The 24,444-nt window shown below is 37.6% G+C and overlaps 2 protein-coding genes across 10 annotated transcripts in view; one reads left to right on the top strand and one right to left on the bottom strand.

Annotated features, from left to right (window-relative positions):
- Nucleotides 1–24,444, top strand: part of hook3 (hook microtubule-tethering protein 3) — a 144,946-nt gene that overhangs the window by 77,645 nt on the left and 42,857 nt on the right. For 4 of the 6 annotated variants that reach the window (XM_041194300.1, XM_041194316.1, XM_041194309.1 and 1 more), the window contains one exon: nucleotides 1,442–4,814. The exons of 1 other annotated variant lie outside the window; for it this stretch is intronic. In XM_041194300.1, the coding sequence (XP_041050234.1) occupies nucleotides 1,442–1,616 (175 nt within the window). In that variant the 3' untranslated portion in view covers nucleotides 1,617–4,814. Of the gene's footprint in view, nucleotides 1–1,441; nucleotides 4,815–24,444 lie in introns of those variants that run through there. One more of the 6 variants, XM_041194328.1, reaches the window with a different exon arrangement.
- Nucleotides 6,653–24,444, bottom strand: part of pigg (phosphatidylinositol glycan anchor biosynthesis class G) — a 34,945-nt gene continuing 17,153 nt past the window's right edge. For 3 of the 4 annotated variants that reach the window (XM_041194270.1, XM_041194262.1, XM_041194277.1), the window contains 6 exons: nucleotides 20,475–20,756; nucleotides 18,563–19,023; nucleotides 16,148–16,339; nucleotides 13,596–13,905; nucleotides 10,461–10,624; nucleotides 6,653–8,680 (listed from right to left, as the gene is read on the bottom strand). In XM_041194270.1, the coding sequence (XP_041050204.1) occupies nucleotides 8,449–8,680; nucleotides 10,461–10,624; nucleotides 13,596–13,905; nucleotides 16,148–16,339; nucleotides 18,563–19,023; nucleotides 20,475–20,756 (1,641 nt within the window). In that variant the 3' untranslated portion in view covers nucleotides 6,653–8,448. Of the gene's footprint in view, nucleotides 8,681–10,460; nucleotides 10,625–13,595; nucleotides 13,906–16,147; nucleotides 16,340–18,562; nucleotides 19,024–20,474; nucleotides 20,757–22,708; nucleotides 22,824–24,444 lie in introns of those variants that run through there. The other variant, XM_041194288.1, reaches the window with a different exon arrangement.

Below are 24,444 nucleotides of genomic sequence, written 5' to 3' on the forward strand. Positions count from 1 at the left end.
AGAATGGCCCAGATTTTGAGATTAGCAACAAACAAATGGCTTTTGCTGCTCCTTATGCTTATAGCTACTTGAACTTTTTGTGGGCTTTTTCATGACAACTAATGATCAGTGGGCATCCAACGCAGCTTGGTGCTTTCTACGGATAATCTAGGACCTGTGTGAACAGAGCAAGCAACAGCATGTCCCTTCAACCAGTCAAATTGAAGAATGCTTACTATGGCTTGCAGTCTAAGCCAGGAGCCTAATTTAGAACATTTAATTGAATGTAAAAAATTATGTACAGAAATTAAAAGAGAAGAAAAGAAAGATGGGATTGTGAGAGAAGAGACAAAAAAAGTTTTTAAGGAAGTTAATTTAATTGTTTTAAAAATCTCCAATCTAAAGGAATGAGACATGACACCTGGAAAAGTAATTTTTCAGTGCCAAAGAAGTTGTAGTAATTGGGACTTATGCCATTTAAGAATTCACTTGAATGGACAAGCTATTACTTTTTCTGACACCTTCAGTGGGTAGGTACGGCAATTTCATGCCTTCCATATATTCGAATGTGGAATTGCTGGGCAAGATGTCAGAGGTTGTTTGTCATTAATTAAGATGCATCAGAGTATTGAAAATTCACACACTTAGACAGATGCCATTTTTTGGGCATATTTAATGGATTTCTATTAGCTAGTACTTTAACTTCATACCCTCCGTGTGTTTGAATGCTGAGTCTCTTGGCAAAATGCCAGTGTAGCAAAGCTTGTGCAAGAACAGGGAAAAGTGGACATGGCTTCCTGATTTCCACATTAAACCGTGCATATGCAGACACCAGAAATTGCTGTCCAATTTACTACTTAATCATGAGTGCCGATAGACTCACCATTGTTCTTACCACAAAATTTGGGTCAATAGATTTAACGCTATAAATTTATAGAATTTACTTTATAGCTATTAGACTAACATTATAATATTATTTTGAAATAGGATTGAAGGTTATTTTTAATCAGATTTTCAGCACTAAGGGTAAAATGCAATATGTAACAAATGTTTTCCAAGGTGATTAAAATTATTCTGCTTAGATTATCATTATTATGCAAAATATATAAACTTTTCTTTCATAAGTCCTATAGAAATGAGCTGCATTATAGAACATATGGTGAATCTATACAGAATTTCTTACTATGTCTTTAAAGCACATGTTTACACTCCAGTGTTTACAGCTGGAGTACATACATGCAAATAATCCAAGGTATTATTCAAACTACCATACTTGTCTGAAAACAAATTAGTGTATTGATTTTATATACTTGGGCTGTACTTAGTTTCAAAGAAGGTTAGAGATGATCTACTCATTGTGTCAATCTTCTTCTCCCCTCTGGCTTTTCTTTTCACACTCCCCCCGTTTTATCCCTTTTTCACTCATTTTAATCAGTGTTTGAAACAATATTTTCTTTCTTAGTATTTCAGCTATCAGCATTTTCTATCATGAAAAAAGACCATTCAACCATCAAATCTGCTCTTTCTGGGACAACAACACTTCTATCACAGCATCCAGCTCTATTTGGAACAAACCTAATATTTTAGCCTTTTCTACCTTGCCTGGCATATTATTTCAAACATTTATTACTCTTTAAGAGAAATACTTCTATCTGATCCCTATTTTAGATTTATTTTCACTCATTTCCACTTGCTTTCCATCTTTCTGAAATCGCAATATGAACTTATGTTCCTGTGCTATATACTTTGTGGTCTGCTTTGATAGGCTTATTTCCAGACCATAAAAGTGAAGCTTCTCTTGTTTTTCATTGGGATTGGTCTCCTTTCTACTGTATCCTTCACAACATAAATATGTATCTCTCTTTGTGGTGTGCTGCTGAGAACTGGATACAGTAATTTAAATATAAACACACAAAATGCCAGAAACACTCAGGTCGAGCAACATTTGTGGAGAGAAGCAGAGTTAGCACTTTCCGTCAACGACCTTTCATAAAGAGTTTAATTTCGGGCATCTGCAGTATTTTGCCTTTGTTTTACAGTAATATAAATTGTGGTCCCACCCGTATATTGGAACCCTTTATAACAACTCCATGAATTTCCACTAATTCTCTTATATAACCTATTCAAAATATTTGGTCATACTGGCTAGAAGTTGGAAATGGTGTGTCTACTCTTTCCTTGGGTCCTTTTCTAAATATTTGTGTGAGCTCAACTAAGGTCATTTAATATTTATATATTATTTTTGACCTATGCATTGACCATTAGCCAGTCTTGACTCCTTTTGGAAACCCTGAGCTTTGTTCTTGTCTCTACTGTTTTAGAGAGAGCCCTACAAATTTGATCCACTTACTGTTTATCCTGGATTTTCATAGCTTTAAGTTTAATCATATAGAAAAGTACAGCGCCCACAAAGACTATACTTCCTCTAGCTGGTCCCAAAATGTTTATCTAATTTTTAGCATCCTCAAAAAGGTTTGTCAGGAATGATTTCAAAAGGGAATTGGATGGGCACTTGAAGAAAATTAACCTGCAGGGCAATGGGGTTCAAGCAGGATGTGGGACTGACTGGATTGCTCCATGGGGTGCTGGCATGGATTCAACGGGCCGAATGGCCTCCTGTGCCTTAAATGATTCTGACTCTAGGGCCCTACCTTTCTAAATCCATGCCTGTTGTTCTAATGAAGCTATTGCTATACGGGTTCTCTTCAACCTGCCCCTTCAATAAAGACATACTTCTGCATATATACTTGACTGCAGTATAGTTCGATAGTGAGAAAAATGATCTGGTTTACAGTTCAGGTATATTTCATTGCTTAAACTATGTGTTCTATAGAAAGCAGTCTGCTCAAAAACGAGCTGAGTGAAGAAATTCTTTGTAATTTTTGAGCAGACAAATAAAATCTATAACTCCTGTTCTTGAAACACATGTATAGAAAGATTTACTGTGTTTCATTTCTTCCTATGACTAAGGTATGTGAAGATATTTGAAACTTTCAAGCCTTGCATTAAATCGGTGTTATTTTACAATATATTTGGATAATTCACAAATTAAAATATTGCTGTGTTTCTACAAACTATATATGAGCTTCCAACACTTGCTTCACAATGGCTTGGGTAGCAGAAATTATGAATGAGACAATTTGCCATAAATGAATTAACATTTACATTATGAAAACTATGCATTAGTACTGAATGTTAATGCTGCCCTTAATTATCAATAGGTGCGTCATTCAAACAAAACTATCCTCTTCATTTATCAGTTATTGTTGTTGCTTACACAGGTTACATTACACTCAGTAATAATTCTGTCATAGCACCTGGTTTGGAAAATAAATTTTCACTTGCTCATTTTTGAACTATTAAGACAGCGTATTAATGCAAAAGAATATAATGACAAGCATGATGAGTTAGATAGTGTCCACTGCAATAAATTTAACTTATATTTATTTTGGAACTATTAATCATACCAATGGTTATCAAACCTAGTAACACTAACCCCACCCAGTAGATACTATATGAAAGTCACACAAATTAATGTATTTGTCATTTAGTTCCTTTTTCCTTTAATAATGTGTTCTTGTTTTTCATTTGCAGTGACGTGATTGCATGATCTGCAGCATGGCTTTCCAGCACTGGCTGTTTATTTGCATGACTTTGAGTTTGGATGCATAATCTATTAACCTGCTGCTGTTTCAATTTTCTAACCTGCCTATACAACAAATGTAATGGCTCCAGGTTCTCTCTTGATCTAATCTGTAAGTTTGGACATATTACTAGAAGGAACTGGGGGAGACAATGGTTTAGCACACTGCTCTTTTCTGGAACCTGGTGTCAATCTAACAGAGACTGATGGTCTTGTCTTTCTACTAGCAATTGATATTAATTTGAATATGCTGAATCTAGTTCCACATGGGTCCATGGTGCAAAACTGCCTGTCGTTTTGGCACTAAATGGTCAATCTAAGATGCTGTGAAAATGACTAGGATAAAATATAGAGTACGTCAAACTGATGCATTAGCGGGGTGCTGTTGTTGGACAAAATAGAACAGGTTTTCTGTTCCTGATGGTGCATACACTGGTTGTCCAAAGTGGAATCATGATTCCACTAGCACTGAATGCCAACCTGAGTGCACAAATCTTATTTAAGTTTATTTTCTGTAATGCATGTACCCATGATACCATCTTGTGACATTTGTAAACCAGTTTGGTAAACTTTTGAGTATGGGCTGTCCACAATTAAGCTTATTTAAGATGTACAACGAAAAAGCTTGTAAGAACATCAAGCACCTTAGTACTAACATGAATGTCAAAAGCTCTAATAGCTTATCATTTGCTTAGGCTGCTTTTGATTTACTTTTCCCTGGCTTTTGTTATAACATATTCCTGTTTATTATCTAATAATTTTCTGCTTTGACTACTTTGTTCTGCAAATGGAAAGAAAAGCCACATAGTGCAAGATTTTAGGCTTTGCACAATAACATAGTATTATTGTATTTATTTACCTTTTTGTATTTTGACATGCAGTATTTCAGGCACGACATTGGATTAAGAAAATTTTTTTTTGTGTCCCATAACATGTTAAAATTGTTAGTGTTCATTATGTACTTGAGTTTGTCCTCTGCTTTAATTACATTGTGTAACTGCCAATCTACATGCTGCTTATATAAATTATGTACATACTATAAACCAACAGAACTGGGTTCAGGAAATGTTCACAAAGTGAATAATATGCTACAACAATATCTTTCCTCAATGTATCTTTGACCCAAATGCTCCACATGCTGCAAAAAATGTACAGTTCAATATATTGTAAATAAAAGTCTGTCAATAGTTCAGAAAGGTGTTAACTTTGTTCATATGCTATCAGGATTATTTTATGATTGATTGTAACTTGGCAATAAAACTGTAGGAAGCAGAGTTAATAAATTAACAGTATCATGATATAACAATTAATTCATTATGGCAAAACAGCAACATTCATGTTAATTTTTCCCTTACTTATCTAATGAACAGTTTCATTTCCTCAAACTGTTGGAATTTAGCTGATATTGGTGATTGTGCTCAGGAGATCTTGTGAAGGCAAAGGCATTTTCGATGTTGCGTATGTCAGATCATCATTGGAGGGATAAATTCATTGTTGGATCCAAATCTGCACTTGCATCACCAGAAGAGGCCGGTTAAATATTCTGTTTGGTGTCAACCCACTACGTGTGGAATAGTCTAGCTGATATCCATTGTTCAACGTATACCAATATATATCTGATCAGGAAAATTCCTTATGGGCTTCCTGTAATATGCCCTCAGAATGGAGTCAGACTAAGCTTAAGGAAATTGAAATCGCCAAAGCAGTTAAAACCTTGAATGCTTGAAGCAATGCATTCCTAACAAAAGCAGTAAGGCTAAAGTACAGGGATGGCATGTTTGGAGATAAAGGTTCTTTGTTAAAAAGAGAACTCAATTTGATGTGGGAGTGACGTTGCCACCTGATATGTCTGGATTCTGACTGAAGTCATCATGGGTACTCATATAGCTTTTTGATGTGATTGACACCTATGATCCCTGTACATCTTTTGTTATGCATAGACATTTTATTTCCATGTGCGGCATGTTTAAGGGGGCAGTTAGTGGGTGGCCTCCCTGACACCTTCACGATTAGTCCATGGCTATGCATATACATGGCTTGGGGGGAATAACATTAAAGTAGTGAAATCTAATATCACTCATTCTGGTAAATGATAAAATTGAGGTTTCCATGAGAATCATGGATATGCAAGATGTTTGTATTTTTTCTACTACACAAAGCTTAAACTATGTAGGAGTTTTGTCTCCTAGGTGTATGTAGAAGGGTATCTTTTTAAAAAGTGGGAAGTCAGAGGTCATGAGTTTAAAAATAAATTACAGCAGTATCAGGCAGTGTGACACTTGGATGTGCAAATTTTCCCAAGATCAGAAGTGAGATTTAAGCCAGTTAATGCACCCAGGAACAGAGGATCCAAGAAGAAAACCGCTCATCCCACATGAAGGCCAGGTAACCAGCTCCACTACACCAACTCAATGGTAAAGTATAAGTTCTGGAGCCATTACTGACTATAAACTAAAATACATTTTCATGTATATAATACAGGCTATCTCATGCTGCTAACTTGTCAGTTATCTAAAAAAAAATTACATCAGACTGACATGCATGGTAATTTGTAATTAACAAACCAATTATTTTATTTTATGTATCTCCCATTAACAAAAGGGTAAGATAAAGGCTGCAGTCCGAGCCTAACCAATAGGCTCATGCTTTTTGATCACCACTGCACTCTTTTAAATGGTAGCAGTATTCATTATTGTGCAGTCTTTTGAGAGCCTCTATTGTGGCCCTTTGCTTAGATTAGATCTTCTCACAAATTATTGGTTATGTTTTTAAATAAGGAAACATTTTTAAGGGAACTTACACTAATCTTGTTGCTGCTGGTCTCAGTAATGATCCAGCTAAAGATGTTTTAAGATATCAGTCTTTTCTGAACCAACTTCTGAAATCTATAAACTTGATAATGAGACCCTGCTGAAAGTGAAAGATGTGACTTTTCAAATGTTGCGCTTCACACTTGTAGTGGGAAGCTGGTATATTCATGCAATTGTGGCAAGGAAAGAAAACAGAAGAGTTCTAAAAACATGAAAATGCTTTTTTTTGAAAATAAGTCACTTTATTCCCTTGCTTTGAAAAATAGATCATTTAATTTCTGTGCATCACAAAGTAGAAGTTTCAAAAAAAGATGTTTTGTTTTAATAAGTCCACCATTCATACTTCACAGAAAATCTAGTCCATTTTTTGTACACTGCCTGAAACAAGGTTAGTGTACCTACTAAAATTCCTCAGTCTATTTAAATGGGCATAGGATCAACAGCCTTACCAAGGCTATTGTGTCCAGAAAATATATCCATCCTACTTTTATCAAATCTAATACCACCAAATTTGCTGATACAATGTCTCATTTCATAGCCCATTCTGTACATTCACCACATGTAATTACTTTGAGGCAATGTCCCTTCTTGTAGAATCTTACTGTGTTGGCTTGCCACCAATCTTTCACTGAAGTAATAGTGGACGGATGGAGAGGACAGCTGTGAAAATTCAACTCTATATCTTGTCTATATGCTTTAAGATCTTTCCCTTCTCAAGTCTAATAGGTTCTGAAAGCTCTTTCTAACTTGCATGTTTAATCCCACTGGACTATAAATTCAGAGGCCCAGGTGAATGCTCTGGGGACATGGGTTCAACTCCCTTCATAGCAGCTGGCAAAATTTAAATTCACTTACTATGAGACTATTGTCATAAAAAAAAAAACTTATCTGGCTTACAAGGAAATCAGCCATCCTTGCTTGGTCTGACCACATATGACTGACCCTAAACTGCCCTCTGAAATGGTCTAGCAAGCCAATAAATTCAAGGGCAATGAGGGATGGGCAACAAATGTTGGCCTTGCCAGTGATGCCCCACAGCCCATGAAAAAATAAATAAAAATGTGCTCTGATGCCTTTCTCATACTTACCAGAATTATACACAGTGTTGCAGATGAGGCTGAACCAACACTCTGCACAAGCTTAATCATCTCCAATGTCATTTACTTACTATAATGTGGATTCCGGTTAAATTGCCACGTAATAACAGTATAAACATCATGGATGAGCTTCACTGTACTATTATTAACTCAATTTGGCATTCATGCCTTCAAAAAAACTGTACAAGTTCAGTTAACAGTAGAATACAATCTGTAAACTTGACAAATTACAAGTGACTCATTAAACATGTCATCATTGCTAGTTTACTCAAATGAACCAGTATGCTACCCCAAATTAACAGAAGTATTAATATTCCTGAAAACAGATTTCTTAAAAAGCAACAAACAACATAATTTCCTTATTAAAATTTCAAGGGAATGGAAAGGCTCAAATCTAAGGTGACTGCCAAATGAATTAAAAGCTTACAAAAAACATCGTCACACAATGTTTGGAATTTGCTGCCAAAAACAGTTGAAGCAAAGTCCATAATTTTTTCAATTAAATAGTTACTTGAAAAAAGTGTACTGCAGGATGTGGGAAGGAAAAAGGTGTGGAATTAAACCCTGTGGCTCATATGAAAAATAATATCTGCATAGATGAGTCAAATGTACAGAAGCAGACCATTCTGTAACTCATCTTTGGCAGTAGCAGAAAATGGGCAATAGTGAATCAACAACCCACTTTACTTGAAAATGAAAATCGAGTGGAATGTAAAACAAGCTGCTGAATCGCTATTGCCCAAGCTATGTTTCACCTGCTTGAAATCTGCACCCCACGGGACCATTTAAGAGTTTTAAAACAGTTTTTTAATACACAATTTCACATGTATCCCATCAATCTCAACTATTTTCTTTCAGGAAGTTACATTACAGATTTTGAAAATTTTTTACAAAGACAAGTGTGAACCCAGTCCAATGCTCAATTTTTTAAGATTGTTATCATTCGTTTCTGATCCATTGCTGTGAACATGACACAGGCTGCCGCTGTTACGAGTGTATGCATGCCTTCGTAGAGCAATTTCGGTGAGAAAACACTCCAGACAAATAGATGATAGCGCAGCGAGGTAACCAGGATAATATAAGCTGAAGCTGGTATTGCTCGTAATAGAACAAAACAGTAACAGCTGTGTCCTACTGCTGCAGAACAATACCTGCAAGAAGTATCACAGTGTGAATGCTCAGTGTCTCAAACAGAATACTAACATAAATAACACAGCTATTCAAAAATTAAACCTGTTCAGCTTATTTAGTATGAGATTAATTAAAGCTGTACCCTACTTTATTACAAGCATTTGTTTTCCTTCACTGTCAAGAACTTGAATAAAATAATAGTAACTGAAACAGTGAAGTTTCTTTTTGATAATTGGACATCTTCAACCTGTTCTTTGTAAAAGAAAGTCAGCCATCCATTATTTTGTGACATACAAGCATTTCATTAATAAGCACAAAGGGAAATCTTGTTTTAAGTTACAACAATACAGTAAATGAAACACTTATTCTGCATGATATGCATATTTATGCTGCGTAATTATGTGAAATTGTTTAGAATTAAAGCCCAGCAAAGGTTTTATTCATTCCTTGGCTGTGGGTGCCAGTTGACATTGATTGCCCATCCCTAGTGGTCTTGAGAATGCTATGGCCTTGTTGAATTGCTGCAAGCTACAATTAAGCAGTTTCAGAGGGAAATTGAAAGTCAACCATGCCAATGTGGCTTTGGAGTCTTCACAGGCCAGACTAGGTAAGCATAGCAAGTTTCTTCCTCTAAAATGACTTAGTGAACCAGTTTATTTTTAGAATTCACCAGCTTCATGGTCACTTTTACTGACAGAACTTTCCATTTTCAGATTTTTTAAAACTACCATATTTAAGGAATTTGAAAGGGAAGACCATTGATGAGGATGGTTCCCTGACAACTCCTGTGTTAATGTTCTGGGGCTGTGATGACTGGGCTCTGACAACCATAACCATGTTTCTTTGTTCAGATATTGCTCCAGGCACTGGGGGATTTTCCCTTGGACAAAAAAATCTTACTCACTTAAGCAGTGATCAACACTGAAATCATGCTTCAAGCAGATTTTGATCCTCTACAAAAGGAATAGTTGTCCTCTCAATAGTGGCCTGAGCAAATCATAGCAATGAAATGCTATATGAACAGAATAGTTCTAGACTTAAAAAATGTATTTATGCACCTGGCTCTATTATGAAAAGAAGTAGCACCATAATGGAAGAACATAACTATATTCTGTGCAGCAACCACTGTAAAATTCAACTTGACAATTGTGTATTTACGAAAAGGTAGGCCCAACTCGCATGTTAAATTTAGATAGTACTGAAAAAAAAATTGATTTAGAATAGTGCCCAAATTAAACAACTTATGTATGTATAGTGCTTTTAATGTAATAAAGCATCCCAAGCTGCTTCAGAGGCATTATAAACCAAAATATGACACCACGTCAATGAGATTATTAGGGCAGATGAAAGAAATAGGTTTTAAGGAGTGTTTTAAAGGAGGAAAGTAAGGCAAAGAGGCAGAGGTTTATTGAAGGTACTCCAGAGCTCAGGGCCTATGCAGTTGAAGGTATGGCTACTAACATTGGAGCAATTAAAATCAGAGATGGTCAAGAGGCCAGAATTAGGAGATTTAGATAGAGAGGGTTGTAGGAATGAAGGAGATAGGGAGGAGCCAGGCCATAGAAGTATTTGAAAACAGGAATGAGAATTTTTAAAACCAAGCTGTTGTTTAACCAGAAGCCAGTGTAGGGCACTGAGCACAAGGGTGATTTGTGAATGGGATTTGGTGCAGGTTAGGACATGGGCAGCAGAGTTTTATTATTAGGTTAAAACAAGTTTATAAAATCCTTATTTGGGGCTACGAGAGGGTAACATTTTCCTCATCATTGATACCAAGGGAAAAAAGTTTAAAAATCATACCTGCTTCTTTCTGAGCTCATATAACAGATAAGGTGCACAGCCCACAGCAACGGGCCTATGTAAGTGCTGAACAGTGTAAGGAAGACCGCTGGCAGTTCCACATAGTTCTCAAAACCCACAAAACCAGCTGATATATCCACTGTTGCAATGCTATTTGAATTCCCCTGTAGAGAAAATAAGGGTTTGATAAAATTCAAATTTACAACCTCGGCTGAGCATAACTGAAGAAGTGATGGTGACTATCTGCTCAATCATTGAGTTTGACATGTTAGAATTCTGATGTCTGACCACTATAATGAAATAGTTGGGGATTTTCTCTATCTGTATCATGTGTAATATAAAGCAAACGAAAGCTGAAGCAGATGGATAAATATTTTAATGTTATTTAACAAAACTTTTTTTTAAATTTATTCATGGGATCTGGGTGTTGCTGGCTAGGCCAGCTTTTATTGCCCATCCCTTGGTGCAGATGTGTAAGGAATAGGTGGGTGCAATTAGAAACAGAATAAGAAATGGATTCTTAAATATAACCTTCATGTTCATGAATAAATTTTGTATCAAATGAATAGGTTTTCAAGAATTTGCTGACAACAGCATCTTAGAAACCAACTCAGACATTTAAGGCTTCTATAACTGGTACAACTGGAGTAGAAGGCTAGTTGCCAGTTCTCGTGTAGCTTCAACTTCCTTCTAGATACATTTATCTGTTTTATTGATTTAAGGCTAATTAGGCGTAGATGAAATTTGCACCCACAGATACCTTGGAATGCTGAGCTGATGCAAGTTAATAAAAACCAAATAAGAAACACAATGCATGGGACAATGTAACAAAAGGCCTTTTACCTGGGGATGAGAGAAAGAGAGAGACACACACTACTGTCACAAAGTTAAGGATAGCCCAGAGATTAATCACCCTCCGACTGAGCTCCGTGACTATAATAAATCATTATGAATGCTCTCTGAGTAGCTTTTCCTCCAAGATATCTAGTCTGCATTTATAGTCCTCATACATGGCACAGAAACAATAGCTTGTTTCAAGCAGTACAAATCCTGTGCAACACCAACATATTGAACCCTGAACATGTCAGTGGGTGAATATGGCATCAGACAAAGTTAGAGAGGCCATGCTACGTAAGATTGTGTTCAGTTTCCAGTTTATATTAAGGACTCTGTTTTGTAGTTAAATGACAATAAATAAGTAACACCTGCCACATGTCTGGTCATCCAAGACCTTCAGTGGCTTCATGGCTGATACAAGTTTTCATAATAGAAGAAAGCTTTCTGTTGTGTGTGTAGTTTATAATCTGGTATATAAGATCTATCTTACAACCATATATTTACCTTTTTCTCAAGATTCAAGTAGAAAGATAGCTCATGTTATGTCTTGCAGTGCACCACTGTCATAGATTAATGATGGCCACCCACTGAAGCAAATCTTTGGAATGTGGAGCTAATGCTAAAGATCATGGCAGGAAATATAATTTAATGGCCTTTAGCAAAAGGTACAAAACTGTGCTGTTGTTGCACACAGAGGGAAATTAAGAGTTGGCCACTCTTACTCAGCTCAGTAGGTATGATGTAAGGTCTGCAGCAGATTTTGTACCATTGTGTTGTTTGTATCATTTCCTCGAATACATCCATAAGTGAAAGGTTGCATCTAAAACTCTCATTCCTGATACAGACACGATGACTCCAAGCTTGTCCTAACATTGTGGCATCCAAAAGGATTCAGGTTCTTCCACTTTAGAACCTATTTAGTTGTATAGTTATACAACTATAATAGCCAGGATCTTTGTGCAAGTTTATTTTATCTGAAACTGGTTCTAGCAGTTTTTGTAAATCCATAATATCAGCTTTAAATGCACAAAGAGTAAGAGAGTAAAGGCAGTTTAGGGAATTCTATCCTTACAGTTTCAGGATGATGTCTTGTTAGTTGTAGATGAGATTTGAGATTTAAAACATTAGGAACAACTTCTTTAATTTGCGGAATGGCAAGTCTGAAACTGCTGTTATGGTGAAAGACTCTACCCCCATTTTCCCCCTTTCCCAACAAGGATTGCTCTGCAAGCATTAATCAACTCTTTAACATATTTTCTGAAGTCGTCAAGAATTTAAGATATTCATTTCTACTTGAATATTTACTAATTAAAAATGTTGCTAGGCTGCAGTGTCAATTGTAAAATAAATCATGCCTTATTTAAAAATGTATGTTAATTCTCAAGTCCATACCTGAGGACTTGTTTTAGGCTGATAATTTTCTTGATGACTTACTTCAGCTGTCTATGGCAACAAGTGTCATGTCTTTTCACAACAAGGTCAGAGGTGGCATAAAACTCAGCCTCTCAATGGCCCACTTTTAACCTGTTCACCCTGTAGTGGGATGGAGTTGACTTGTAGATGGGACTAGGTCCTAGCCCTGGACACAATGAAATCGCATGTCATTTCTCTCAAACAAACAGGCTGCCCATCTCAGGCACGTTGGTGTTTATGTTCTCTGTGAGCAGTAGTTTTAATCCCATGTGCAATGACACATACTTTTTAATGAGAAACCTGTGGCTGAAAGGGAGTCAAAGGTTGCACTAAAATAGAAGCTCTCCCTTGAAATTAAAATACATTTGATGACTAAACTGAATTTCAATGTAAAAGTGAACACCCTTCAGGACTATTGCAGTCAGCCAGTTTTCTGGATCATTCTGAATTATTTTTTAAAAATTGGCATCTGAAGGGTACGTCCAGTTCATCCCAATTTATACCATCAGGAATCTGACTGGAATGTGGCTCCCCATGTTGACTGGTATTGAGGAATACGCAAGAGTCACAAGACGGGGCACCAAAAAATCTTTATATTTGATAAATATTGACAGGCAGCTGGCAATATTTTGGTCAGCACAACTCACTGAAAGGAGAGGTTTTTAGTAAAATTAGTATTGCATTTCTCAAATCAAATACTTTTGAGATTGGCAATAGTTACAAGTGTGCTAATAATTCAAAAAAACTGATGTTGGTTGCAGTATATTGGTGAGATCTTACTGGGTTTAAACAGCTTAAAAACCTTAATCCTTTACTGGAAATTAAACTTTGGAATTAAGCATGCTAAAAAGAGGGGGGGTGGGGGTTGGAAAAAGAAAGAGGTACCTGAAAGTAAAAGGAGACCTGGGCAAACCAGTAATATATGATGGTAATTTGTGCTGCATCATAATCCAATATCCTCCATATAAATCTGGTCAAAATCATTTGAACCATAAGGATGAACAACAACACTGGCAAGTTGTGAGGGCGAAGAAGCAATGCAGCCAAGAGCACGAGACCATTGTACATTTCCCAGAGTCCTCTACAGTTTGTCGTTGTGTCAGGGAAAGCAACTGCAGATTTCAACAGGTCTTTGACTCCCGTAAAAAGGATGCCAAGGATAAACACGTAAACAAAACGGGCTTCAGTGATTCCCCTGACAAAAAAAAAATTACATTTGCAATGTTAACCCTATGAATCATATAATACTACAGCACAAGAGCACATTCAACCCATCAATGGGCCGAACAGCCACCTCTATGTCGTGAATGATTGTGACTGTGTGTGTGCGAGTCTGCACTAGATCTTTTGAAGAGCAGTCTCCAGCTCTTTCCCCACATCCCTGCAATTTTTCTCCTTCCAAGTATTTATCTGTTTCTAAAGGCAGTGAATTCCAATCCTAACCATTCAGTCTCCAATTTTTCCTAATCTTACCACTGGTTCCCTTTGGCAATTGCTTCCAATCTGTGCCCTCTCATTATCAACCTTTTAGCCACTGGAAACAGTTCCTCTCTACTTACTCTATCTAAGCCTTTCATGATTTAAACATCTTGAATGAGACAGAAGGGGCAAAAACATTACAATCTTTACCATGCAGGTGCACGAAGCACACCCTTAGAAGCCAGGTTCCTTTCCTGATTAGCAGCACAGTAATAACAATTAAAAGATATGAGCTGAGATCTTCTGTGGAGATGCAATCATCGCCTCTCTGCTCCAACTTTCCCCCACCTCAACACCACTCTGCATTTCTTGCTGGGTCTTCCGAGTTCAGCTTTACCAGAAATGCAGAATGCAGCATGCCTGAGTGCTCCGTTGTAGCATTGTGGAGTTAGGGGGAACAGGACACTACGCTGTATAGAAAGTTTAACGATTTAGTGTGCAAATTAGTGAATGGGTGAGTGAATAGGTAGGGTGGCAGGTGGGTCAGGAGGGAGTGGTTAAATGTGAGTGATTGGGGGCATCAGTTGAGTAGTTACCCAGGAGCTGGACTAGGTTTTTTCTGTCGAACGTTTCTTGGGTAACTATCCAGGTAAGTACATTGAAAGTGTCCGAAATCTCCGACTCTAACTCAGAGTCAGAGGCATTGGTGGAGGCTCCCAAAGAGCAGGGGAATTGCCCATTGGAAGTTTCAACTTCTGAAACAATTCCCATGGAGGTCAACACGTCAGGACTTCCACAGAGTTCCAACACACATCTTGGGTTGTACGTCCAGTCTCTGACAATCTGAAGACTGGAATATTTGGGCCATGGATGCCCTTTTCAACCTCCACCACAATCCCTTCACACTAGCTAATTAAGTCAAAATGGCTATAAAGAATTAAATTTCTAATGACTAATAGTCTGCCAATGGTGATTTAAACTTTTTGGTCAGCTCAAGGTCCAATTCTTGTAAATACCGTCACCAAGTTTAATAATTTTGGCTATTGTGAAACCATGTGAGTAATCAACCCAAGTAGAGTGTCAACTGTCCAATCTGGAGCGTATACTCTCTCACTTCACCTACCCAAATCGAGAGTTCATATTGACAAAGCTAAGGTTTAGGAATACACAATTAGCAAAGGGAACTAACTAGCTAAAACCCTACAGAGTACCAGCATAGAGGATGGAAACATTTTCTACTGCCTGTCCAGCCAGGACCCAATTACCATTAGGGCCCTGCTTATCTGGAACAGAATAGGAAGAATCCTAGTTCCCAATGTCATTTCCATTAATGAAGCCAGAATTTAGTTGATTCAAATGGCCCATTAACCAAAATCAGATTGCTTTGTGCCCCAAGGCATTTACCATTCCTGTAAAGTTTGCCCAGAAATTTGCATCAGGAACAAGGTTTTTACTTCTATATTGCTGCTCCTGATAAACTGCATATGCTTTATGGTATCATACCATGATATATGAAGGAGTACTGCATTGATGAAAATGCTGCCCTTTAAAAGAGACATTAAACTAAGATCCCATCTGCCTGTTCTGAAGATATTTAAAGTGTCCATGATGCTATCTGAAGAGAAGTAAGAACTTTCTCTGGACTAGTATTCCCACAACCAATACCATCAAAAGATTAGATTAACTGAATGATGTTGAACATTGCTGATGCAATTTAAATAAACTAGTCACTTCAATTTAAAAATAATTTACTGCGTAAAGCTCTACTTCCACTCAATTATATAGAAACTCTTAAAACATATTCAGTGAGAAAAGGCCATTCAGCCCATTAATTATGCTCCATCGCGAGACACATTTAATTATTCAATTACCCTCTCCAAGGTGATTATCCATGGATGATTATTCAATCTAATATATCTAATATTGCGAATTTTGGTTTTTTATAAATTCCAGGTTAAATTGTGATATTAAGCTCAACAAATGTGACAATTGCTTGGACAGATTATCAAAGTACTTACTTTGAAATATCATGTTTATCTGGCTTCCATGGAAATGTTACATTTCCAATTGCTGCACGATAGCAGTAAATTCCCACCAACCCCAGTGCCAGTGCTGCTTTGGATACAGAGGAACATGTTCTCTGAACCAAAATAAAGATCAGAAAGAGGAATATTGCCGTCAGTATGGAGAGTTCAATTCTATGACTGGAGCTGCAAAGGTAAAAAAAACCCATGAAATATATAATCGATATCATCTGTAAAACAAGTTTTGCCTCGTTTCATATAACTGGAACTACCTTAATTTTATTACACAACTAATCTTCCCCCTCAGAACAGTATCTTGGCAATGAGACATGTGGACAGGTATAAAGTTGTGGAACTTACATGACAGATGCCACTAAACTCGCCAGAAAAAGCTATGGCTTGTCCATTCCAGTGTAAGTTTTTTATTTAAACGCCCTGATAAGTCTTAACTACCGCCAAACATTCTCCCTGACACTGAAAATTATCTTTACAAATATGAAATCACCTTCCCTCCTTCAGATTTTAATTATTGGAGAGTTTAAAAAATAAAATTTAATTTTTGCTTCACTTTTTTCTTTCTTATAACCTTAAAAGTTCATGATTGCCAATATGGTTTTCAGCATAACCATTTTTTATTACTAAAACATTTGTCAGGATGAACCATTATGCAACATGCAACATTTAAAATTAAGTGTTAGAAAGAACTAGAGGAACTTTAGACATTTTTACATTTACATTTTATCAAAAATAATTAGCTTTATTTTAATATAAACCCGCTGTCATCCATGAACTACAAATAATTTAATAAAACAGCAGTGAACATGATTCAGAAACTAAAGAACCTGCCTGACCAACCTTCTCCACTTTGAGGAAGAGACAGCCTAAATAGACTGCAGTAAGCCTTATGACCTACTGTTCTGAGATTTTCAAAGGCACTGAACAAAGTTCTGCATGGAAGGCTATATGTAGATAGAATCAAAACTGTGGGTAAAACTATTTATGGATAAAAGTTGGTTGGAGGAGGGAAAAAAAAAATCATTACTTGTTGTAGCAGTAACATGGAAATGGGGTCCAGGGGAGTGGGGTCCAGGGGAGTGGGTTCAGCGGTACTGAGTAGGGAGTTCAGGCATTAGAGTTTAACCATATTGCAGTTACTAATTTACACATGATTTGAACTTAGAAATCCAATGTGAACCAGTCAAATCTGATACTAAACTAGAAGGAGCAGTGGTATTGGAGAAGACAGCTTATGATTAACAGAATGATGTGACAAAATATGTAAGTGGGCGGAACAGTGGCAGATGAAGTACAAGACAGGGAAATGTAAAATACTGCATGCTGGAAGGAACAATAGACAACACAAGCATCACTAAAGGTGCTGAAATAGCCCTGGGTTACAGCTACAGTAACATAGGGTCTCAAAAAAGGACACCAATGTAAGTTTAAATGCAAGAAATTTAGGATAAAGAGGATAAGTTTTATTTTCAGAGTTGTGAGGCTGTGTTTATGCACATGCAAGAGTTATTGACTTAAACAGAGCCATATCAATATTTACTAATAGTTTAGATAGGCCGTTGGAGGGGAACAAAGGGATATGGGAACAGGGCAGGTGTGTGGAATTAGGACTGGTGTTCAACAAACAACATGGATTGCTTTGGCCTCTTTCCATGTTGTAATTTCTACGTGATTCTTCGATTAATCAGTTGTTTAAAATGTTGCTTAGCACTGAGCAGCTACACACATGGGGAGTTAGCTGTACAGTAATAGTGAATATTTGGCTGCTGGCAAATTAATAGATATAACCATATTCTACTGTACTGATTTCCTACTGTGTTTTGACCTAAAATAACAGGTTTTCAATGACACTATTTAGAAAGGTTGATTATAAAAATTAAAATGAAAAAATAAAGACTTGCTTTTACATAATGCTTTTCACAACCACCGGTTGTCTGAGTGGTTTAAAATGAAGTACATCTATTTTTGAAGTATAGTCACTGTTGTAATGTAAGAAACACAGCACCAAACTGCAACATAATAACCACCACATAATCTATTTTTGCAATGTTGGTTGAGAGGTAAATATTGGTCAGGTCACCAGGGATAACTCCCCTGCTTGCCTTTGGAATAGTGCCATAGAATCTTTTACATCCGCCAGAGCAGGCAGATGGAGGCTCGATTTAACCTATCAGCCAAAAGATAGCAGCTCCAACAATGCAGCACTCCCTCAATACTGCATTGGAGTGTCAGTTTTGAATTCTGTGCTCAGGTCCTTGAATGGGACTTGAACCCTGAACCTTGTGACTCAAGGGGCAAGAGTAATACCAACTGAGCCACAGCTGACACTGACATAATTTCAATGTTTTATACCAAAGCCAAGGAAGAATCAAGATATACTATATTTGTGTCTACCTTGTCAGCCAGTGGCTAAAGTCTGGTTCGTGAGCCCATTTGATGCCAGTCTGGTTCAGGCAGCGGAGTACTCGACAAAATACGAGGACGACCCAAGGGCTCGATAAGGCCAACCACTTTTCAAAGCTTCCACCTGATTGTACATAAGCTTTGGATTTATCATCCTTTTCGTCATAAAAGGAAGTTCCGAGTAAGCCATGGATAGTGGTTTGCTGTTCATTGCAACAAATGTCTTCTGGATTCCTGCTTTGTTTTGGTTTTCCTTTGGGGTCACTGGCTGCAAAATATTTCCTGCAGACATCTTGAAAGAATACTAACAAAAGCGTGTTGATTAGAAAGTACCACGTTTGATGTTCTTCTTCTATAAAACTGCTGGAACCAAGGCTCAGAGTATGTCCAAAAGTCCCAAGTAATAGAAGCAGATCTAGCTCAGACCAGCTAGAATCAAGTGTTGCACAACTCTGTTAGGGAAAGAAAACGCACAGTACTAGCTAATAAGAACTTACTTAACAGTAAGCTACTTATGGATTTGTTCAATAATTGTCACGGATTTTTATGTTAATCTAGAATGGTAGAAATCAGAAAAAACTCAATCTCTGCAAACTCAGTCAATCTTCAGACTTCATTAAAATAGAATCATAGCAGAAACAGTAAATAATCTCAGACGGAAATAGCTAAATCGGTCAGCTGGATTTATTCAATACTTTCTGTGTAATACATTGCATGACTATGCTGTTCACAAACAAATAACTGCCCTCCTGCTGACCCAAAACATTAATGCTACCAACTCAAGAATATGCAGCATCAGAAAGGAATGCTGGGCTACTTATGCAAATAAGAGTGAACACATGTTAAATCTCTCAAATATAATAAATGCAAAAATGCTATCTAGGCAGCTGCCGAGGAGGTTTCGATGAACCAGAAAACAAAACAAAATTTCAATACCGAAACAGAGCATTTGGCCCAGCCAGGCAGTTAGCCTTCACACAAGCAAATAATCTGATCATATTTACCAACCCTGTTCCCCTTTCATTTCAACCCCTTTCCCTTCAGCCACCAACCCAACCTAAACTTGAAAGTTGACTTCATTTCTGCTTTAACCATTAACCTTGGAAGTAAATTCCACAGCTGCAACAACTTCTCTTGCTCTCTATTCTAACTTTATTAAATTTAACCATGTGCCTATGGACCCTTCTTCTAGACCTCTCAATTAAGAAGAACGAACTTGCATTTTTATACCGCACTGTTCACAACCTCAGGGCATTCCAAAGCACTTTACAGGCAATAAGGTCATTTTGAATTGTAGTCACAGTTGTAATGTTGGAAAATACAGCAGGAAATCTATTTTAATGACGTTGGTTGAGGGATAAACATAGGCCAGGACACCAGGGACAACTCCCCCTGCTCCTCTTCTGTAATGTCCACCTGAGAGCACAGACTTTATTTACTGTTTTATCAAAAAGGTGACATCTCCGATTGTGCAACACTCCCTCCTTACTATAAACTAAATTATGTGCTCAAGTGCCAAGGATGGGACTTGAACCCACAACCTCCTGACACAGACAGAAGAGTGTTACCACTAAACCATGGGTGACAGTCTGCTTCTACTTACCCTGTTTTCGTGTTCCATAATTTTAAACACAACTACCGTATTTCCTCACTATTTGTGTTGATTAACAGAAAATGCAACAGAAAATGTAAAATTCTTAAGTTTTTCTTTGTATTTGTGTTTCCTCATACTGGGCAAAATTGCAGTGAATTTGTGTTGAACCCTCTTTAAAGACTCATTACACTTCTATTAATACACACATACAGTCCTTGGCACAAAGTCTAAATCTCAACTTAGTTTGTTTAAGTATAATTGCTGGTATCTTCCTCTACCCTCCAATACATTTTAATATTAGTGACTCACCTTATGTTGAGGCTTCCTATTTGTAAAACGCTTCCAAAGAGTTGAAAGGAGCACACACTGTAAGGCAGCTATCAGTACAATCACTGTTGCAGCCAGTAGCCAGGATACATTACAAAAATAGCAAGATGTTTTCATCGATGTACATACAACAACGTGAATAGCTGCGAACATCAGACATAGCAGATAAAATAGGAGGGAGTAGAATGGTGATGACACTGGTACTTCAAATTCAGCAGTGCTACCCAGTGCCTCTGGAGTACTTACAATCAGAAGGAAAATAACCTAAAAATATAAGCAAGCATTTGTTAGATACCAATGGATTTCCCCACATAAAGTCAGAGAAAATAGCAAATTTCCATTAATACATTAATCATGCTGTTGGTATCAGTATAGACATCTGCACTTCTGCAGCTTTTACAGTTCCATCTTTCGATAGAAGTGACCAACTGCAGATGTCAGTTGAGGTGGTGCAGACTTGGGCCAGGATTTTCCGGCCCCGTCACGGGCGGGACCTGCTGCGTGCGAGGCGGTGTCCCAGCCAGAAGTCCACTGACTTGCTGCAGGACCAGAAGATCCCAGTGATGGGTGGGTGTGGAAAATCCCACCCTTGATCTCACAAAGTTGCTCAGTAAAAGTTCGTAAATCTTTAATTTGTTCTAAAGGATGTGGAGGACACTACCCATGTCTAGTTGTCCTGTCTTGAGGTGGTGATTAATAGGTAGGGCAATTCAGGATTTTGACCCAGCAACAATGAATGAGCAACAATACCAAGGTAGTGTGCATCTAGAGGTGATGGTGTTCCCACGACATTGCTGCTCTTGTCCTTGGTGGTAGAGGTCATAGGGCTTAGAGATATAATCAGCGTAAGCTTGTCAAAGTTGGAGTGCATACTGCAGCATAAGTGCACTGAGCACCAATCAAGCAGACTGCCTTATCTTGGACGGTATTGGGTTTCTTGAGTGTTGTCATGGCTGCAGAGATCCAGGGTGTGTATTCCATCACACTCCTGCTGTAAGTCTCATAAATGATGGAAACTCACTGAAGTGTCATAAAATGAACCACCTGTCTCTGTCTACATCCTGTGCTTATAATCAGTGTTGGTTCTGTTAAGTTGCTCATCAATGGTGCACCTCAATATGTCAAGCGAGTGGAACTTGGGTATGGTGATGGCAATAAAGATCATGGGAATGTGGATGGGTCCTCTATGGCTGAAGATAATCAGCACCTGGCACATGTGACACAAATATCACTTGTTAGCCCAAACCTGGATGTGATCCATGTCCTGCTGTAGCGTTTGTTATGTCCAGTACACAGAACCACTTCTTATCATCAAGTTCAGCGAACCAGATTGGCTGGACATTGGCATTAATGATTGTCATGAAAGTATAATAATTTTCTGGTTTATTGTGAAGTAGGTTTATGGGGGTAACTATAGTTGGGTCTGTCTGTGATTTAATTACATTTGGTAATCAAGTAGATTGCAAGCTTTAACTCATCAAAAGAAGATAGTTGCTTGATATGCTAATGAGTAAACAAGGATGTAAGGTATGACGGGAATTTGCATTTTTAGATAGATGAAGGGAGATTTGGATTTCAAAGGGGTTTTAGTCTGCGTACAGCTAGCCAGATAAACAAGTCTAAAGAATGTGTTTATTTTTCCCAAAGGTTACTGACAATAAATAGTAGCAACATGAAAGTTTTAGTATTGTGAGGAAGATACAGTTTCGAAGACATATGAAACAATGGAATTTACATATTAAAAGAGAGAAACATATATAAAAGAGAATGAGCCTGTGTGTCAGGAGAAGGCCACGTGAAATCTAAAGTGTGTGAAATAGCCTTAATGAAGCCTCCAGTATCTGTGCATAAGTCTGCTGTCTACCAAAACTGAAGCTGGATATAAGATTTACTTGAAACAGAGAGGTGTCACAAAACTGTAGGTAAAATGTCCAGGGTATTGTGTTAATTTGCTGGATCTGTTTAAAATCTAAAATCTATTTTTGGACCATTGCCTCAAAAGGGGTGTAACTAGGAATTTTAGGAGCTATTATAGTAGAAATTTGTAGTCTTATGTGTGTGCTTTACATCTTTCATTTTCTTAATAAGTAATTTAATTTAATTTTTAAAAATCTCCAAAAGTCTTGGTAGACTTATTCCTTATAAATTCAGTGCAAGCAACTCAAAATAAATACAAATTGCAAAACTGTTGTGAAAGCGCGACCTCATGGATTTGGTCCGCCTGGCACACGTCATCTGCTGTGTCATAACATGATGGTGGTGTCTGTGAGAGGAGTCACCTTTGGCTAAAGATTCTTGCCTTGTCTTTTACACTCGGGCTGGGCTCCACCACTGTTGAGTGAAGATGTTAAAGCGACAGAGGAAAATGCAGATTACAAAACAGAGCACTATTGTTACTGTAAGATACAGCTGAAGGAGATTTACTTGTAACAGAGAGGTGTCGCAAAACTGTAAGGTAAAATGTATTCCCATACGCAAGTTCTTGATACATGCCCCAGTCCTGTACAGAATCTTCAGACTAATTGGGAATTGCAAATAAAACCATACTGAACAAAAGACATGATCAAGTACAGAAAAGCTTCTTAGTTCATGCCCCAATGGGAACCCAGTAAACGTGTGTCTTGTCCCTTGTGCCACAGGGGAATAATGTGATCACATTACTAAAATGAGCGTTGTGCAGCACATTAAGAAGCCTGAGCCACTTATCAAATGTTGAAAGAGACCACTTATTGGCTTTGCACGCTCTAAGATCTAGAGGTTGGCATTCAAAGGTGTTTGGTACATTGGAAATTTCAAATAGCTACAAGTCATTGTAAGGGCCTTTAGATAGGGGAGCTTGCCTTAACCCCAATCAAATGGATTGGGTGTCGCCAAATCCACAAAAGGGAATAAGTACATTATCATGGTTTTATGCCTCTTCTTCAAATGGGCAGAATATATAAAAGTACAGCAAAAGTCAATGATGTACTGTTAATTACTCATGTGCTCAGCAGACAGGATTTATCCATGCATAGAATCAGAAAGCACTGATAGCTTTAGAATGATAGAAGTCGTAAGTATAAACTAATCTCAACAGCTTTATATCAATCAGAAGCAGGGACAATGGCATCAACTTATAATCAGCAAAGTCAGTTAATGCTGAATTACTGTGACCTATACAAACTGCCTTTGTAATATCACTCCAATTCTGCAAGCTAACAATATGTACTAAATAATTTGCATACTTGCCAGAATGGTACTTGAAGAATGGTGGAAGTAGATGCAATCACAACTTTCAGAAGGCAATTGGATTTAAGTTTGAAAATGAAAATGATTGCAAGGCTTTGGGGAAAGAGCAAAGAGCAGTACTAATTGGACAGCCCTTTCAAATTGGCACCTCTGTAAAGATTCTACGATTCTGACGTTTACTTAAACAGTTGCGATTGAATCTGCTTCCATCATTCTTTCAGTGGTGCATTCCACATCATCACAACATGCAGTTACTTTTTTGTTGGCAGCACAGCAGCCATTTTAATGAGAACTGTATGACCAGAACATCTGTTTTCACTAGTGTTGGTTGAGAGAGGAAAGTTGACTAAAACACAGACAGAACTCCATTGTTTTGTGGATAGTGCCACAAGATCTTCAATACCTACCAGCACAGATACATGAGGTCTTGGCTTAACATCTCATCTGGAAATGGTGTTTACCCTTGCATTGCACTGTTAGTCCAAGAGTGGGATTTGAAGCTATAGCCTTGTGACTAGGAGGTGGAAGTGCATAAAAACTTTGCATCTTCTACCATGTGCTACACCGCCCCCCCTCCCCCCCAATCTGCCAATTATTTTACCAATTATCTCAAATCTGTGCCTGCTGGTTATTGACCCTCTTGCTGGTGGCAACAGTTTATCTCCAGCTATTTTACAATAACGTGTCATAATTTTGACTACTGTCATAATTCTTACTATTAAAT

The sequence above is a fragment of the Carcharodon carcharias genome, chromosome 1, assembly GCF_017639515.1.
Source record: "Carcharodon carcharias isolate sCarCar2 chromosome 1, sCarCar2.pri, whole genome shotgun sequence".
NCBI lineage: Eukaryota > Metazoa > Chordata > Chondrichthyes > Lamniformes > Lamnidae > Carcharodon > Carcharodon carcharias.